This window comes from Salmo trutta, chromosome 14, assembly GCF_901001165.1.
Source record: "Salmo trutta chromosome 14, fSalTru1.1, whole genome shotgun sequence".
NCBI classification, from domain to species: domain Eukaryota; kingdom Metazoa; phylum Chordata; class Actinopteri; order Salmoniformes; family Salmonidae; genus Salmo; species Salmo trutta.
In genome coordinates, this window is record NC_042970.1 from 35,130,458 (window position 1) to 35,148,164 (window position 17,707).

Below are 17,707 nucleotides of genomic sequence, written 5' to 3' on the forward strand. Positions count from 1 at the left end.
CATCAACTCCACCGTACCCGACACCCTGGACCTATTAACATTTTCATACCGACCCAACAGATCCACAGATGACGCAGTCGCCATTGCTCTGCACAGTGCCCTATCCCAGCTAGACAAGAGGAATACCGATGTGAGACTACAGCTCAGCTTTCAACACCATAGTCCCTTCCAAGCTCGTTACTAAGCTCAAGGCCCTGGCTATGAACACATCCCTCTGCAACTGGACTGGTGGTGAGGGTAGGCAACAAAGCCTACGCCACGATGACTCTCAACACAGGGGCCCCTCAGGGTTGTGTGCTCAGCCACCTCCTGTACATCCGCGACTGAGTAGCCACAACACGACGGTGGTGGGCCTGATCGCCGACGGTGACAAAACAGCCTACTGGGAGGAGGTTAAAGCCCTAGCAGGGTGGTGCCAGAAAAACCAAGGAGCTGCTCGTGAACTACAGGAAACAGGAAGGGGAGCACGCCCCTATTGAAATTGACAGGACTGCAACGGAGAAGGTCAGAAGCTTCAAGTTCCTCTGCGTGCACATCACAGAATAGAATACTTAAGAGTACAGATTATTGTATGAGACTATACAGAGATTTTTTTTTCTTAAATATAATTACAAATTCAATTTTATTGAGTAAATGTATTTATTGGTTTATTTTCATTTTGAAATAAAAAAGTAATGAATGTAATGAATTGAAGGTTATTTGTTAAAGTGGCAGTGCAGTTAAAAACTAGATTTTCCTGTTTTCTTAAATTATATTTCCACACTATGAGGTTGAAATAATAATCTGAAATTTTGAAAAATATGATAATGCCCTTTTTGTGTAAAAGCTGATTAAAAAAAATTACTGGAATTTCAGCCAGTTCAGTTGGGATGTGATCATCATGTGATTTGTCACAATGTGATCTGATTATAATAGACCAATGACTGTTCATCTGGGTAAGGGGCGGGCTCTAGACCATCCTATTAGCCAATCAGGGCTGTGTATGTAAATATCTTCAAATGTGTTCCTCACGCCAACACGATCACTGTGAGCATTCCACAGACCAAAGGAGGCTATTTATTTATTTTCATTAAATAAACACACAGTGATTTATTAGATATACAGAGATGATTTAAAAATACAATTACAAAGACAGAATGGGGGCTAAATGTACCGATTTTAAAGGTTGTGTCATTAGATTTAGTATGTGGTTAGGTCGGCAGAAGTTTTTGGCCCCAAAAAATGGGGTCCCCAGAAATTCTGGTGAAAAAAAATGGGGTCCCAGCTGAAAAAGTTTGAATATCACTGCATTAGCACCTAGTCATGTGTGGTCCCCATTTCAAAAAATGTACATAAAATACCTCTGTCAGTTTCCCCAAAAGTGAGGCCTGCAGCAGAGGATAAAAGCAGTCAAAGAATAAAACAATTGTCAGTGATGATTTTCAGGACAAGCCACTTGATAACCTGGTTTCTCTCCTCTCTTACACAGTCTCCACATTGGTGCAGATGTCCATAATAAAGGTCTGGAATGTGGTATTCCTTTTATTCTAGGAATTGAAGAGCAGTTTACCAAGAACTAGATGAATGGACATTGAACATAAAGAGCTTGGGGATGGGGGATTGATAAACAATTACTAAATGCTGTCTACCATGGTTGTGGCTCCCATGTACAACAGGAAAACATCACTCAGTGACACCATTATAACAATCATTATAGACTGTGACAGGAGTAGCATACAGCTCTCTAAGGCTAGCTCTACGGGATTATGACAAACTTCATGTTCCAAGATAGAAAGATAACATAAATGGCAAATGAGATTGTGAAAACTGAGAAGGAAGGAAGGTTGTACTGGCTTTCTCTGAAAGACCTTGGTTCCTCTGACAGAACGTCCCTCTCTTTTCTGGGTAGGGGGGTGGGTTGCCCTTGGTTACCTGCAGGCTGGTGCTCTGGTCGGAGAAGGGTGAGCTGAAGAAGGTGGTCACAATGCTCATGACCGTCTCGGTCACATAGCTCTCCAAGACCGTGTCGGCATGTTTGCGGTCACTCGTGTTGTTGGACACCTGCAGACGTCACAAGGTGAACACAACTCATTCCTGTTTCACCTGCAGTTGTACTGCACTTATGACATCTATACATTCTGAATACTGTAGGAAATCCAGGCCTGTGAATAGAATAGTATAGAATAGTGAAAAACCAATGAGTTTTCAAAAGGGGCGGATTTCTTACAAGTACATTATAGTTTAGTATAAGGAGGATGAACTGTATTTATGCTAATAATTATGCTAGTCTGCTCCAATGATGCCTTCTAAATGTCCTTAATATTTTTTTAGAAAAGGTTTGATTGAAACCCTGATCCATTCTCATCAGTCATTCAGACGTATAACTCTTGCCTGGTTATTTCTACTTAGAAAAGTCTTGGACGGGCCACCTAACATGCTGACCCCACCACCCGCTTTGCGTGTGAAGCAAATTTACACAATAATTTCATCCAAACTGCTTGCGCGCATCAATGAGCATCTGCGTAGGCAGGCGTTAAAATAGAACTTGGTTCTATTTTTGACGCTTGATGTGCTGCAAGTCCTGTCTCTCCCATCTCCTCGTTGGTTTTTAGGAGCATATACCCACATGGGTGATTGAAAAATGAACTGAGATCCACACTCCAGTCCAGTTGGTGGCGGTAATGCAGAATAATAATAATCTTTTTCTGAATTGGAAAATTTTTCTCAGTGTAAACTTAAATATAACTGGAGGTAAAGTATGTATAAAAGACAACGTTTTTTTTAAAACAAGATCAAATTTAGTCATTTGAAAGTCTGCTAGTTAGTGCTTTGAGAACTAACAATCCCCTCAATAAAAGCTAGACAGTCAGGGAGAATCAAAAATTCCGAAAGGTATGCATTCAGGAGTATTTTTGTCATGGCATGGGGCCCTCATTGATTTTGTTATAATGTTTGAGTCACTCAGATAGCATAAGCCATGGCAAGATGTGTAGAATTGCTAGAAATGTGCTTTAAAACTGTACATTTTTCTCTCCGCCTCATGGCAAAATATGTAGAATTGCAAAAAAATTGCTTTTAATCAGCAAAACAAATCTCCGCCACATGGCAAAATGTGTAGAATTGCAGGAAAATAGCTTTAAAACGGCAACATTTTGTCACTGTGGCCAACAGGAGGGCCTGAAATGTTCTGAACGCACACCATGGCCATGCCCATGTTCACGCCTCCCACTACCTAAGCCCCATTTTGATCCAGTAAAAACCTTAGCTGTGTTCGAATACCCATACTAACATACTGTATACGACATACTTAATGAGTATATACTACATACAATTAGTTCATTTTAGTATACTGTAAATGGAAGAGTATTCTTTCAGTTGAGCTTACTAGCTCTTCGCCGGTCTACCGGAAGTTGATGCTGTTGCTGTGCAACCTCTTGCAAGCTAGTTAGCATAACAAATTAACAGTTAGACATTTTGTTGGATGTGTTCTTAAATTCAATATGGAGTGCCAGAGTGTGCTCTTAAATTCAGAGCGTTGTCAGATTGTCCATTTGTAAATTCTGAGCGTTTCGCTCTTGGAGCAGACACTGGACGCTCGGGCCAAGGAGTATGGTTGATTTGAGCGATCTGACCTTACACCGGCAGTCAAGCACCTAAGCTAACGTTGGCTAGCTTGCTAGCTACTTCCAGACACAAATGAGAGAGTGACCAATCTGACCATTGTACTCGCCCTAGCAGAGCTGGTTAGGCAGTTTCCATGTTATCCAGAGCGTTGGTGACTAACTGTGTTGCTGGGAACAATTTAATTACGCTTTTTTGCCGACTTAACTGACACCGGCCATATTCAACGAGTGTTGATTACTCGTAAATTAATTATTTACGAAAGCACCCGAATGTCCATTGAGAACGCACAACGACTATAACATTTAGCTAACCTAAGAATGACAGGAATAATCAAGTCAATAAACATTGGGTAGTTAGTTAGATAGCCTATAGTTAATATACTGGCAAGTTTGATGTATAAGTAGCCAACTAACTTTAGGTAGCTAGCTAACATACCTGTACATACTGCTGTAATGATATGCTATGTGGTTCGTAAGGACAGCGTAGCTAAAATATTGTCAGCCAACATAACGTGTAAGGTAACTTATTTGAAAAGTAATTACTTTATTACATTGCTCAACATTGTTAGCATTTGTCATAATTAGTATGCGCTATTGTTGGACTTCGGTGGCATATTTTCCACCATTTTCTTCAAACTTGAAAACGATGTGATGCCACACCCATTTCCTGAAGAATTGCATCAATGGCCCCAAAGTACGGAAATAGTGTCCTCTGCGTGTATACGTAATATTTTGCCGAATTTAGTACAACATACAATGACCAGTAAGCATAAAATACACTCAATTCACATCACAAATAGTACTGTTCATGTGGGGAGTATTCGAACACAGCTCCTGTCTTGTATAAGTCTCTCACCCTGCAGATGTCCACCAGGAAGTTCTCAAAGAGCTTCCACATGTGGTTGCTGGTGTAGATCTCCTTCATCTCCACCTCCGTGTCCACGTAGCAGTGGTTCAGGAAGTTGATGTAGGCTATTTTCACCTGGAGAGGACAGCGTTAAGCACACTCATTACACCCTGTCCATAGCTCAAGGAGTTGTTTTACAATGATGATGAATACATCCTGATGTGATTCTAGCTCAGGGCAGGGCACAGTGATTGGGGCCTGTTAGTTGACTAATCTAGGGGCCATGGTTGTTCTGAGTTTGTCCCTATAGAGTAGGGCTCACTACTGTCTAAGACCGAAAAGATGACAGATAGTGGACAATGACTTGTCCATAAGAGTGAGATGGGAACAAGGGCAGACAGGCCATTATGGGGACGGTTAGATGATGAATGGCAGGCCTGTGAAGACTTGAGGATCCACAGCCCCCTGCTCTACACCTTCAAGTCTAACCCTAACTCCCTAAGCCCCACCCTTCTCCCTAAACCTAAACTCTGCATCTTCCATCCTGAATCTCCTCAGCTCACCTCAGGGATACAGTCCTCGTGGGTGACCACCCTCACTATGTCGTCCAAAGGCAGCAGAGAGTTACATTTGATCTCAGTGTAAACGTTCTTTCCCTCAGTGCAGACAGCCAGCAGCTCTACCAGGTGGATGTGGTACATCAGAGGACTGTTCTGATCCATACGGTCTCGCTCAGACCGCATCATCGTGACCAGGGTCTGGAAAGACGCACGGTCGTTGTAGAACACCAGCACGTCCTCGCCAGCGTTCACCAGCTAGGGGGAGAGAGGGACAGAGAAGAAACATATAGAAAGTCAATGGAACGAAATAGACTATGGAACAGGGATTGAAAAATACAACAAACTGTGTAGGATACTATATGATTTCATTGGGTGGTTATGATTTGATTTAATGACTAATGTGTCGTACGACTGGCTGGGCAGAATAAAACATTGGCAATGAGACAACAGGGTGAGGATGAGATAGTTACCTCAGCCATGACGATGTCCTGACACTTCTTGATGAACTTGCTCTCGGCCTTGACGATGGTCTGCAGGAACTTGAGGTACTGGACGTTGCGGCCGTGCGTCTCGATGCAGTGGACAAAGTGCTGTACCACGCGCTCGTTGATCTCACTGCACAGCTGGAAGTTATTCATGAAGATATGCTGCATGGTGACAGCCTCTAGGATCTGATAGGGGGAGAGAGAAAGGAGGGGGAAGGAGAGAGAGAGATGGAGGGAGGGAGATAAAAAAGAGAGGGAGAGAGAGAAAGAGTTAATTCTGGATCAACATTGAATTGGTACATCTTCAGAACTCCTGATGTACATAAACTCTCAGGTTTTATTTTATTAGGGGAAGACAGTGCTAATGCCATGGTTAAAGTAATAACAGTGGTGAGGTCATGGTGGGTCAGCGGTCTGTCTCACCCCTGGATTGAGGAACAAGTTGATGTGTTTGTGGAGCAGAGCCTGGTTCTGCTGGTTCCCTGCACAAAAGTTCTGCAGGAACTGGTGGGCCAGCTTCATGATCTCCTGCATACGCACATCCTCCCCCTGGAGATAACACAGAGGATGAAAGGATTGCGAGTACACACACACACACACACACACACACACACACACACACACACACACACACACACAGCAGTACCTTCTCGTAGGGGATCTGCAGTAACTCCAGCACCACGGTGTGAGCCCCCATGTTCCTGAGGAGTCTCTGCTGCTGCTTCTTACTCTTCCTGCCTGACAGACCCTCCTGAACACACAGCCTGCTGAGACGCAGCAGAATCTACACACACACACACACACACACACACACGGGGGAGACAAACAAGTGGAAAGAGATGGTCTAGCTCAACTATGTTAAAAGGGAAAGTGCAAGATTCTGGGCAATTTAGCTGCTGTTCTACTTACTTTGCTCGCAAAACTACCTCTAACTTTCTTCATACTGCACACAGAGACATAACAACGGTATCCACGAGTTCATCTGACTCTGGGTAAGTAAAAAGGTATTGCCAGAATCTTGCAGTATCCCTTTAACCATAGCCCTATCCATCCCAGAGATAATACAGTATACTGAAAAGTGAAGACTCTTTAGACTTCACCTCCTTCACCACTCTGTAGTTGTAGCTCCTGGTGCTCTCTGGTTTCTTTGGCTTGTCTGAGCCACTCGAGTTGGAGTCACCCTAACGAACAAACAGAACAAGACCATTAGCCAATGCATCTCTCACAAAGGATAGCGAGCTTAGCTAACAATAAAGCTCTATTGCCATAGTTTAACACAGAGAGCCAGCGGTGAAAAAAGTACCCAATTGCCATACTTGAGTAAAAGTAAAGACGCCTTAATAGAAAATGACTAAAGTAAAAGGCACAATTTGCGTGTTTTTGTATTTATTTACGGATAGCCAGGGGCACACTAACAATCAGACATAATTTACAAACTAAGCAGTTGTGTTTAGTGAGTCCACCAGATCAGAGGAACAGGGATGTTCTCTTGATAATTGTGTGAATTGGACCATTTTCCTGTCCTGCTAAGCATTCAAAATGTAACGAGTACTTTTGTGTGTCAGGGTAAATATATGGAGTAAAAAGTACATTATTTTATTTCGGAATGTAATGAAGTAAAAGTAAAGTTATCAAAAACATAAGTAGGTAAAGTACAGATACCCCAAAAAATGACTTAAGTAGTACTTTAAAGTATTTTCACTTAAGTACTTTACAGCGCTAGGTGGCTAACTCCTGGTCTGTGGATGCCTACTACTGTACCTTCTTGTGTTGAGACTCTGCAGAGCCCTCCCCAGCATCCATGCCCTCATCTGGCCCCTGTCTCTTGTAGACCCACAGCTCAGACTTCTCCACAATGGAGCGTAGCTGGTCCAGGTCTGACTTGATCTGCTTGTAGTTCTCTACATCCTTACTGGTCACCAGCAACTGGACCTGGAGGCATGGGCAACAGACCAGTAGGACACCAGTATGGAGGATACCAGGTGTGGGATGGTTGTTTATGATTAGAGTCGAACAATAGTTTTACCTGACCATGTGCCTTGACTAGGACAAACTCTGGGCCCTCGGAGGTTATAACTGCAGATTTTCCTGGTCAAGTCATGCAGCCATTTCCTGGTCAAGCTAAATTAAAAGCCTAAGTGGTACTTGGATAATTGTATAATTCTAAGGATATTACGTAAGTGTGAGTGATGGGTCATGGGTAGACAGGGTAGCCTAGTGGTTAGAGCGTTGGACTAGTAACCGAAATGTTGCAAGTTCGAATCCCCGAGCTGACAAGGTACAAATCTGTCATTCTGCCCCTGAACAGGCAGTTATCCCACTGTTCCTAGGCCGTCATTGTAAATAAGAATGTGTTCTTAACTGACTTGCCTAGTTAAATAAAGGTAAAAATAAAATAAAAAACGAATGGAAAATATGGACATTGAGTACAGTAACTTCTAGGAAAGTGAATATGTATGACTATTCTGCATATATGACAAGACAACAGTACATTAGTCATTGTAGTCATTCATATTCTGACAGACATACAATAAGTGCATTATAATAAGGGCATATAATTATAGCTAATGGTTATGCTTTTGTGATGCAGATAAACTCAACCCTAGTCTTTCTGAGAAATGTTTATACAATCTACTCATGCATTTGGAATTGGCAACTTTGAATGAGATATAGGTCATGGTTTCTATAATATTACAATAGGCAAGTGAAGGTCTGTTTTTTTAGTTATTTTTTTCAACTGCAGGTCAGAAAACAGCTGACCCACGCATCACTAGTATATACAGTGGGTGGGTAGTAGGAGTGTACCTGTTTGAAGGCCTGTAGAACCTCCTGTCTCTGACTGAAATGTCTGAAGAGCAGGTGGAGGGCTCGGGACACCAGGGGAGGGTAATCATGCATGGTCAGGTGGAGAAGGACCCTCAGGAAGGTCCTACCACCGTGGTCATCCAGGTCTAACGGGGTGTTCTCCTCACTGGATGTGGACACACAAGCAAACATATGTAAAACGTGCGCGTGCACACACACACACACACACACGAAAAATACAGAGGCAAACGCACACACGCGCACACACCCACACGGTCAAGTATCAAACAATAACTAAACTGCTGCAGGTTTAGTGTATCACAACAGTTACCTTCCACCAAATATCCCCTCTGCCTGCTCCTCTATGTGCTCAAAGTCCAGAGCTCCTGAGAAAACAATTCAGAGTGACCTTAGTAACACACAAAGAGGTGACATGCCAAGAGATGGGTGACGTGACCTGAGCTCTCCTCCTACCTGGCATGTTGTTTGGTCCCTCATGGGTTCCTGCTATAGACAGATCAGACTGGGAGTTGCTCTCATCAAACTCCCTCTTAAAGATACACAGCAAACAGGAGATCCGGTAGTCCAGACGCACATTCAGAATGAACTGCAGAGAGACAGAGAGGAACATGACACATACTGAATAAGTAAGACTATTGTACTGTAGAGGGATCATATTAGTGGTTGGGGTTAAGGAGGGTAACCAAGTTTGGGGGAAGGGCGTTTGCAAATGGGTGTACGGGTGTATACAGTAGATCTATGGTCTGTATGGCATTGATTGTGCTATGTGTGTACTGCATGTGTGTGGGCCTTTCTACCTGTAGTATCTCTATGATCTTGAGCTTGGTGTCCATGACCAGGATGTCCTGTTTCTCCGGCTCTGTCTGGGTCTTGACCTGGTCCCCGTCGGGTGGGTTGATGGGGGTGGTGGGCAGGAACCCCCCTCCTCTGAGCACCACCTGAGTCATCAGCTCCCCCACCCCGTGGATGGAGCGCATCACGTTACTGCCTGGAAACACACATGATTGCGTCAACCATCGTGTATGTGAGAGCAAAATTGTTCTGTCCTTTGTTGGCCATGGGGTGAATAATGCTCAAGCCTAGGGTTCCAAAATCCCTGGGAGAATTCTGGGAAAAACCTGGGAACTTTAGAAAAGTTTGCAACCCTACTAAAGCCCCACTGATGTATGGACCTTCACCCCTCTGCGGTGAAGTGTGTTACTGTGTCCTACCTTTAGTCTCGTCTCCCTTCTCCAGCTTGTTGATGGGGAAAATGGTGCTGACGTGGACACAGTCCAGGATGGCCAGCAGGATCTTGGTCAGCCTCAGCAGGTCACTGAAGTTGTAGAAGCCAAAGTAAATGAGGTTCCTAGATAGATTCACTACCTGGGAATGGACAAAAAGAGACAGGAAGAGAGAACAAAGCTAGTGCTTAGTAAAACAATGTCCTACTGAAACTCATTCGTCTTTGACCAATAGGAAGTGCATTTAATACAGATTAGAACAATAGTGACTGAGCCTAATACTGCTTTTTGCCTTTGACCAATATGGACTGGGTCTCACATTGATATGACCAATAGAGACTGAGCTTCCAGATGGGACTGACCTCGAAGGTGAGTTTGTTCTTCTCCTTGTCGGCAAATGGGAAGCTCTGACACACCACGTCTCTAAGATAGTTCTCGACAAACTCCATGGTCAGGGCAAAACACTCCTTGATCTCATCCTTGGACGTCCCGTCATTGTCATAGCTGGGACCAGAGGGACACAGATCACAGGTAGGGGACAGGTGAGTACTTACGACTAACTCTTACCATGTTAATGCTTCTCTAAATACTCCACTAAGAATATTTTTTTTTGCTTTACCTAAGTTCTAATAATGTCCATGTAAGACAGACAAGGCTATGGCACATTGTTTTCAAACCTTCACTACAAACCGTATACATTGCACTAACGTATTTTCTGATTGGCCATTGAACATGTCACTAACACCTTTCCTCAACCCTGATAGGCCGTCGGCCCTGCCACTCACTCGTCAATGGCGATCTCGGAGGGGATCTCGGACCAGAGGCGGGCGTACTTGACGGGAGTGACCTGTTCCTGGGGGTCGCGGTCCACATGCATGTGCAGCATCATACGGCAGAAGGAGGCGCGCAGGTCGTAAGGCAGATCCTCGTCAGACATGCAGCGCAGGATCAGATCCACGTCCAACTGGCCAGAGATCTTATTGATGGCCAGGTACTGACGGTCCAGACACATCCTCGCAAACAGGTTCAGCTGGTACCTGCGAGAGAGAGAGGGACATAGGCATCACTGCTTAGACATTAAGATGCACAGAGACCAGGAACAAACAGAAAATTAAAGTTAAGGTTAGTGATGCCGCCTGGTTCTTTTTATTAATCAATGAATGTAATTAGTTGCAGAATAAAGTCAACCTTTTCAAAGTAGTCATGTGTAAGGGATGATTTCCAAAAGCAAGGAGGAAACCAAGCACACACACACACACACACGAGTATCGACAGAGACATAAGTTATTCATCTTCTACAGATAACACAGTAAAGATAAGAGAAAGCCTGGTGGTGTTTCTGACCTGTAGTAGCTGACCACCTCTTGGTCCTCCTTGGCGCCCTCCTTGGCATCTTGGGCCAGCTCTCTGATGCTCTTACTTCTGATCTCCTTACTGCGGTCCTTCCAGAACAGCCACACCTCCTCCTCGTCCTCCTCAGACTCCACTGAATTATCCTCGATGGACGCTCCCTCGATCTCAAACCTGGACAGCACCAGTCTGGGGAGGAGACGGACCAGTATTACTCCTAACCACAGATTTAGAAGTAGACTATCAACAATCATATCCTTAACCATTCAGGGGTGGAAACAATATCTGATTTCAAACGTGGATAACACCAGTCTTGCTCTAACACACCTGATTCAGCTAACAGTGGTGCAAATTGAAGACCAATGGCGGATTAGTTGAATCAGATGTGTTGGAGCTGGGCTAGAACAAAATCCTGCCCACAGCCGGTTGGCCATCCCAGAGATACATACAAACATGTTAGCGTGGCTATACATGTGACTGACATATTTATAGCTATGGAACACAGTGTGGTTGAACCAAACAGCATCACATGGATTTCTGAGAACACAAGGAGTAAAACTGCCTCTTCATTTGTGTTTGTGTAGCACTGAGAACAAAACACATAGGTATAAATGAATGCAAGCCTTCCGTCATAAACAAATATTACAGTTGACTATAGAATACTATAGTACTTACTATAGAATTATATAGTATTCTGTAGTAAACTGTAGCATACAGCAGAATACTATGCTACACTCCGTAGTATCCCTCGATCATATGTACTACTTACTATAGAATTTTGCAGTATAGTGTAGAATATTACACATTGTAGTATCCCTCGATCGTGTAGTGCTTACTATATCATTTTGTAATGGACACATGGAGATATTAAGTGCATTGCAATCAAAGCATTTTCTGTCTGAAAGAACAGATGTTTACTGAATGGCTACATGTTGTACTAGATAGGCATGTCCATTAGGACAAGCATGAGGATCCACCAGGAGAAAACACTCCGTTATATAGTCACCTTGAACAGCTTGATCTGTATGACTGAACGGGCTCCTACTGAATACACTTCAATAAAGAGAGCAGTACTACTGTACACTGAAGAGCTATTTATCTGCCATACTAGAACAGCCTGTAACACACCATAGACCTAGACGACCATTGACTATTATTGTTAAATGTTTAGGGGAAATGGGATTTTATAAGGTATTGATTAATTGAAATCCCTTATAAAACTGAGGAGAGGGCTTACTTGGTCTCTATAAGGATGTCTCCGTTGGTGGGGTCCAGGACTGCGTTACAGATGAGCTCCTGTGTCACCGGGATGGATTTGTTCATAGACACACACAGGTCTGACAGATAGTCCAGGAACCTGGAACACACACACACACCATTCAATGTCAACTGCTCCTTTCATATGGACAAAGGCATTCACAAGTGCACAAAAACACATTTCTATAGACCCATGATGTCCCAAATGAAAAATTCCCCAAACACTTCACAATTAAATGACACATGAAAACATAGCATCTGCCCTCGAGCAGCTTACAATACACTCCACACCACAGGAGGCTGCTGAGGGGAGGATGGCTCCTAATAATAGCTGGAACGGAGCACATGGAATGGCATCAACCAAATGGAAACCATGGATTTGATACCATTTCACTTATTCCGCTCCAGCCATTATCATAAGCCCGTCCTGTCCAATTAAGGTGCCACCAACTTCCTGTGATCCACACGTCTTTACTCCCTTGATGTGGCAAACGAGACTAACACATTCCGACACACAGACACCAGTCTTCAATTACATATAACACAGCAATATACTGTATCATCTGGCTATAAGGAGCATACAGACATATCAAGACAAGCAAATGAACACATAAAAAACACTATACACACAAACATGTGTGCATGCGAAGTGAGCGCACTTGCACACCCCCACATGTTTGTTTGTTTTACCATCTTTGTGGGGACCAAACAATTTATTCCCATTTAAAATCCCATTTTCCCTAACCCTAAACCTACCCCTAACCCCATAACCTAACCCCTAACTGAACAAAAATATAATCGTAACATGTAAAGTGTTGGTCCCATATTTCATGAGCTGAAATAAAAGATCCCCACATTTTTCAATACGCACAAAGATTACTTCTCTCAAATTTTGGGTACAAATTTGTTTACATCTCTGTTAGTAAGCATTCTCCTTTGCCAAGACAACCCATCCACCTGCAAGGTGTGGCCTATTAAGAAGCTGATTAAACAGCATGATTACACAGGTGGACCTTGTGCTGGGGACTTTAAAAGGCAACTCTAAAATGTGCAGTTTTGTCGCACAACACAATGCCACAGATGCCTCAAGTTTTGAGGGAGCATGCAATTGGCATGCTGACTGCAGGATGACCACCAGAGTTGTTTCCAGAGAATGTAATGTTAATTTCTCTACCATAAGTTGCCTCCAACGTCATTTTAGAGAATTTGGAACCCTAACCCCTAAGCCTAAAATTGCCTTTTTCCCTATGGGGAAAGTATCCTTGTGAGGACTTCTGGTCCCCCACAAGGATAGTAAAACCAAACACACACACTGACCTGGGCTCCCGGTTCTTCCTGACGAGGCTGACAAAGGTGTCTATCTCTGCAGCGGTGATGTGTTTCTCCAGCAGCTTGCGGTTGTTGTGGAGCAGAGCTGTGATAGTGTCCTCAGCCAGAACATCATAACCTATCTGCTTCTGCATGAAGCGGAACTGCTTGGCTATATACTCCTGTGGGACAAACACAGGCTCTGATCATAGTCAAACATTATCACAACATTGGGACTGTGGTCCTTTATGGCTCAGTTGGTAAGTGCATGGCGCTAGCAACACCAGGGTTGTGGGTTTGATTTCCACTGGGGCTACTCATATGAAAATCTATGCACTCACTAATGTAATTTGCAATAGATAAAAGATGAATGAGGTCAATAAATTAATGTAAACCCCGTTGAATGTCTTAGCCACATTTGATTTAACAAACATTTGAATTGGATTTTCAATGTGTTCATAGTGTGATCCACCTCGCTACTAAACTCAGCAAAAAAAAAGAAAAAAAAAGAAATGTCCCTTTTTCAGGACCCGGTCTTTCAAAGATAATTCATAAAAATCCAAATAACTTCACAGATCTTCATTGTAAAGGGTTTAAACACTGTTTCCCATGCTTGTTCAATGAACCATAAACAATTAATGAACATGCACCTGTGTAAAGGTCGTTAAGACACTAACAGCTTCCAGACGGTAGGCAATTAAGATCACATTTATGAAAACTTAGGACACTAAAGAGGCCTTTCTACTGACTCTGAAAAACACCAAAAGAAAGATGCCCAGGGTCCCTGCTCATCTGCGTGAACGTGCCTTAGGCATGCTGCAAGGAGGCATGAGGATTGCAGATGTGGCCAGGGCAATAAATTGCAATGTCCGTACAGTGAGACACCTAAGACAGCGCTACAGGGAGACAGGACGGACAGCTGATCGTCCTCGCAGTGGCAGACCACGTAACAACACCTGCACAGGATCGGTACATTCGAACATCACACCTGCGGGACAGGTACACGATGGCAACAACTGCCTGAGTTACACCAGGAACGCACAATCCCTCCATCAATGCTCAGACCGCAATAGGCTGAGAAGGCTGGACTGAGGGCTTGTAGACCTCACCAGCAACAGCGTCGCCTATGGGCACAAACCCACCATCGCTTGACCAGACAGGACTGGCAAAAAGTGCTCTTCACTGACGAGTCACGGTTTTGTCTCACCAGGGGTGATGGTCAGATTCGCGCTTATCGTCAAAGGAATGAGCGTTACACTGAGGCCTGTACTCTGGAGCGGGATCGATTGGAGGTGGAGTGTCTGTCATGGTCTGGGGCGGTGTGTCACCACATCATCAGACTGAGCTTGTTGTCATTGCAGGCAATCTCAACGCTGTGCATTACAGGGAAGACATCCTCCTCCCTCATGTGGTACCCTTCCTGCAGGCTCATCCTGACATGACCCTCCAGCATGACAATGCCACCAGCCATACTGCTAGTTCTGTGCATGATTTCCTGCAAGACAGGAATGTCAGTCTTCTGCCATGGCCAGCAAAGAGCCCGGATCTCAATCCCATTGAGCACGTCTGGGTCCTGTTGGATCGTAGGGTGAGGGCTAGGGCAATTCCCCCCAGAAATGTCTAGGAACTTGCAGGTGCATTGGTGGAAGAACGGGGTAACATCACAGCAAGAACTGGCAAATCTGGTGCAGTCCATGAGGAGGAGATGCACTGCAGTACTTAAAGCAGCTGGTGGCAGTAACAGATACTGACTGTTACTTTTGATTTTGACCCCCCCCCTTCCTTTGTTCAGGGACACTATTCCATTTCTGTTAATCACATGTCTGTAGAACTTGTTCAGTTTATGTCTCAGTTGTGTAAAAATGTGTATGAACATAAGATTCAACATGTTAAGTTTTCTGAAAATAAACACAGTTGACAGTGAGAGAACATTTCTTTTTTTGCTGAGTTTAGTTCAGGGCTTCTGAGTGGCGCAGTGGTCTAAGGCACTGCAACTCTGTGCTAGAGGCTTCACTACAAACACCCTTGTTCGAATCCAGGCTGTATCACAACCGGCTGTGATTGGGAGTCCCCATAGGGTGGCGCACAATTGGCCCAGCGTCATCCGGGTTTGGCCGGTGTAGGTCGTCATAGTAAATAAGAATTTGTTCTTAACAAACTTGCCTAGTTAAAAAGGTTACAGAAAAAAGTTTCGGTATTGTTGCCTCAGTATTACTTACCTACAATTCCCACTCATTACTTCAACAACAACACATTTACTGTAACACAGGCAAAACGAATTACATTTTGGGAGATTTAAAAAAGGTAGATAAAAACTAAGATTCCCCCATCCTGTAAATTCCCCAAATTCCCATGGGTAATTCCCAAATGTCTTCCAAATAGAAATGATGTCTGGCTGCACAACCGATTGGCAAACATACTGCAAATTGAGAAATCATGTGACTAAACTGAATAAAAAGAAGAAACTACACTATGAAACAAAGATGAATGACAAAGAATGATAGTAAAAAGCATTGGAGCAACTTCAATGACATTTGGAGAAAAAAGGCAAACTCAGCTACATCAGTCATTATATCAGATGGTTCCTTCATTACAAAACCGACTGATATTGCCAACTACTTCAATGATTTATTCATCGGCAAGATTAGCAAACTTAGACATGACGTGCCAGTAAAAAAAGCTGACACTACACATCCAAGTATTTCTGACCAAATTACGAAAGACAAAAATTGTGATTTTGAATTCCGTAAAGTAAGTGTGGAAGAGGTGAAAAACGTAATGTTGTCTATCAACAATGACAAGCCACCGGGGTCTGACAACTTGGAAGGAAAATTACTGAGGATAATAGCAGACAAAATTACCACTCCTATTTGCAATATCTTCAATTTCAGCCTACTAGAAAGTGTGTGCCTTTAGGCCTGGAGAGAAGAAAAAGTATTTCCGCTACCTAAGAATAGCAAAGCCCCCTTTACTGGCTCAAATTGCTGACCAATCAGCCTGTTACCAACCCTTAGTAAAGTTTTGGAAAAAATGGAGTTTGACCAGATACAATGCAGTAAACAAACTGACAACAGACTTCCAGCACGCTTATAGGGAAGGATATTCAATAAGCACAACACTTAACCAAATGATTGATGATTGGCTGAGAGAAATTGATGATAAAAATATTGTGGGGCTGTTTTGTTAGACTTCAGTGTGGGTTTTGTCATTATCAATCATAATGCTGCTGCTGGATGGTGGATAAATATGGTGGATAAAGAGTCTAAACACAGAACACAGAGGATGTTCTTTAATGGAAGCATCTCCAAAAAAGTCCACGTAGAAATCAGGAATTCCCCAGGGCAGCTGTCTAGGCCCCTTACTTTGTTCTATCTTTACTAACGACATGCCACTGGCTTTGAGTAAAGCCAATGTGTCTATGTAAGCAGATGACTCAATGCTATACACTTTGGCTACTAAAGCAACTGAAATGACTGCAACACTTAAAGAGCTACAGTTAGTTTCAGAATGAGTAGCAAGGAATAAGTTAGTCCTAAATATTTCAAACTAAAAGCATTGTATTTGGGACAGATCATTCACTAAACCCTAAACCTCAACTAAATATTTTAATAAATAATGTGGAAATTGAGCAAGTTGAGGTGACACTAAACTGCTTGGAGTAACCTTGGATTGTAAACTGTCATGATCAAAACATATTGATACAACAGCAGTTAAGATAGGGAGAAGTCTGTCCATTATAAAGCGCTGCTCTACCTTCTTAGCAGCACTATCAACAAGCAGGTCCTACAGGCTCTAGTTTTGTCACACCTGGACTACTGTTTAGTCGTGTGGTCAGGTGCCACAAAGAGGGACTTAGGAAAATTGCAATTGGCTCAGAACAGGGCAGCACGGCTGGCACTTGGAGGTACACAGAGAGGAAACAATAAAATGCATGTCAATCTCTCCTGGCTCAAAGTTAACTACTTGTATTTGTGAGAGGTATTGACATGTTGAAAGCACTGAGCTGTCTGTTTAAACGACTAGCATATAGCTCAGACACCCATGCATACCGTACAAGACATGCCACCAGAGGTCTCTTCACAGTCCCCAAGTTCAGAACAGACTATGGGAGGCGCACAGTACTATATAGAGCCATGACTACATGGAACTCTATGCAAGCAGTAGAATCAGATTTTTTTTAAATGCATAAAAATACAGCTTATGGAACAGCGGGGACTGAAGCAACACAAACATAGGCACAGACACATGC

The 17,707-nt window shown here is 43.3% G+C and overlaps 1 protein-coding gene across 4 annotated transcripts in view; it reads right to left on the reverse strand.

Annotated features, from left to right (window-relative positions):
* The window catches only part of LOC115207911 (inositol 1,4,5-trisphosphate receptor type 1), a 167,292-nt gene that overhangs the window by 71,849 nt on the left and 77,736 nt on the right, over positions 1–17,707 (reverse strand). For all 4 annotated transcript variants that reach the window (XM_029775475.1, XM_029775474.1, XM_029775476.1 and 1 more), the window contains exons 17-34: positions 13,468–13,640; positions 12,131–12,250; positions 10,888–11,082; positions 10,329–10,580; positions 9,906–10,047; positions 9,532–9,685; positions 9,118–9,308; positions 8,774–8,906; positions 8,631–8,685; positions 8,300–8,465; positions 7,256–7,426; positions 6,595–6,675; positions 6,141–6,278; positions 5,918–6,043; positions 5,480–5,680; positions 5,013–5,264; positions 4,459–4,584; positions 1,912–2,040 (exon numbers count right to left, since the gene is read on the reverse strand). In XM_029775475.1, coding sequence (XP_029631335.1) covers positions 1,912–2,040; positions 4,459–4,584; positions 5,013–5,264; positions 5,480–5,680; positions 5,918–6,043; positions 6,141–6,278; positions 6,595–6,675; positions 7,256–7,426; positions 8,300–8,465; positions 8,631–8,685; positions 8,774–8,906; positions 9,118–9,308; positions 9,532–9,685; positions 9,906–10,047; positions 10,329–10,580; positions 10,888–11,082; positions 12,131–12,250; positions 13,468–13,640 — 2,805 coding nt within the window. The remainder of the gene's footprint in view (positions 1–1,911; positions 2,041–4,458; positions 4,585–5,012; positions 5,265–5,479; positions 5,681–5,917; positions 6,044–6,140; positions 6,279–6,594; positions 6,676–7,255; positions 7,427–8,299; positions 8,466–8,630; positions 8,686–8,773; positions 8,907–9,117; positions 9,309–9,531; positions 9,686–9,905; positions 10,048–10,328; positions 10,581–10,887; positions 11,083–12,130; positions 12,251–13,467; positions 13,641–17,707) is intronic.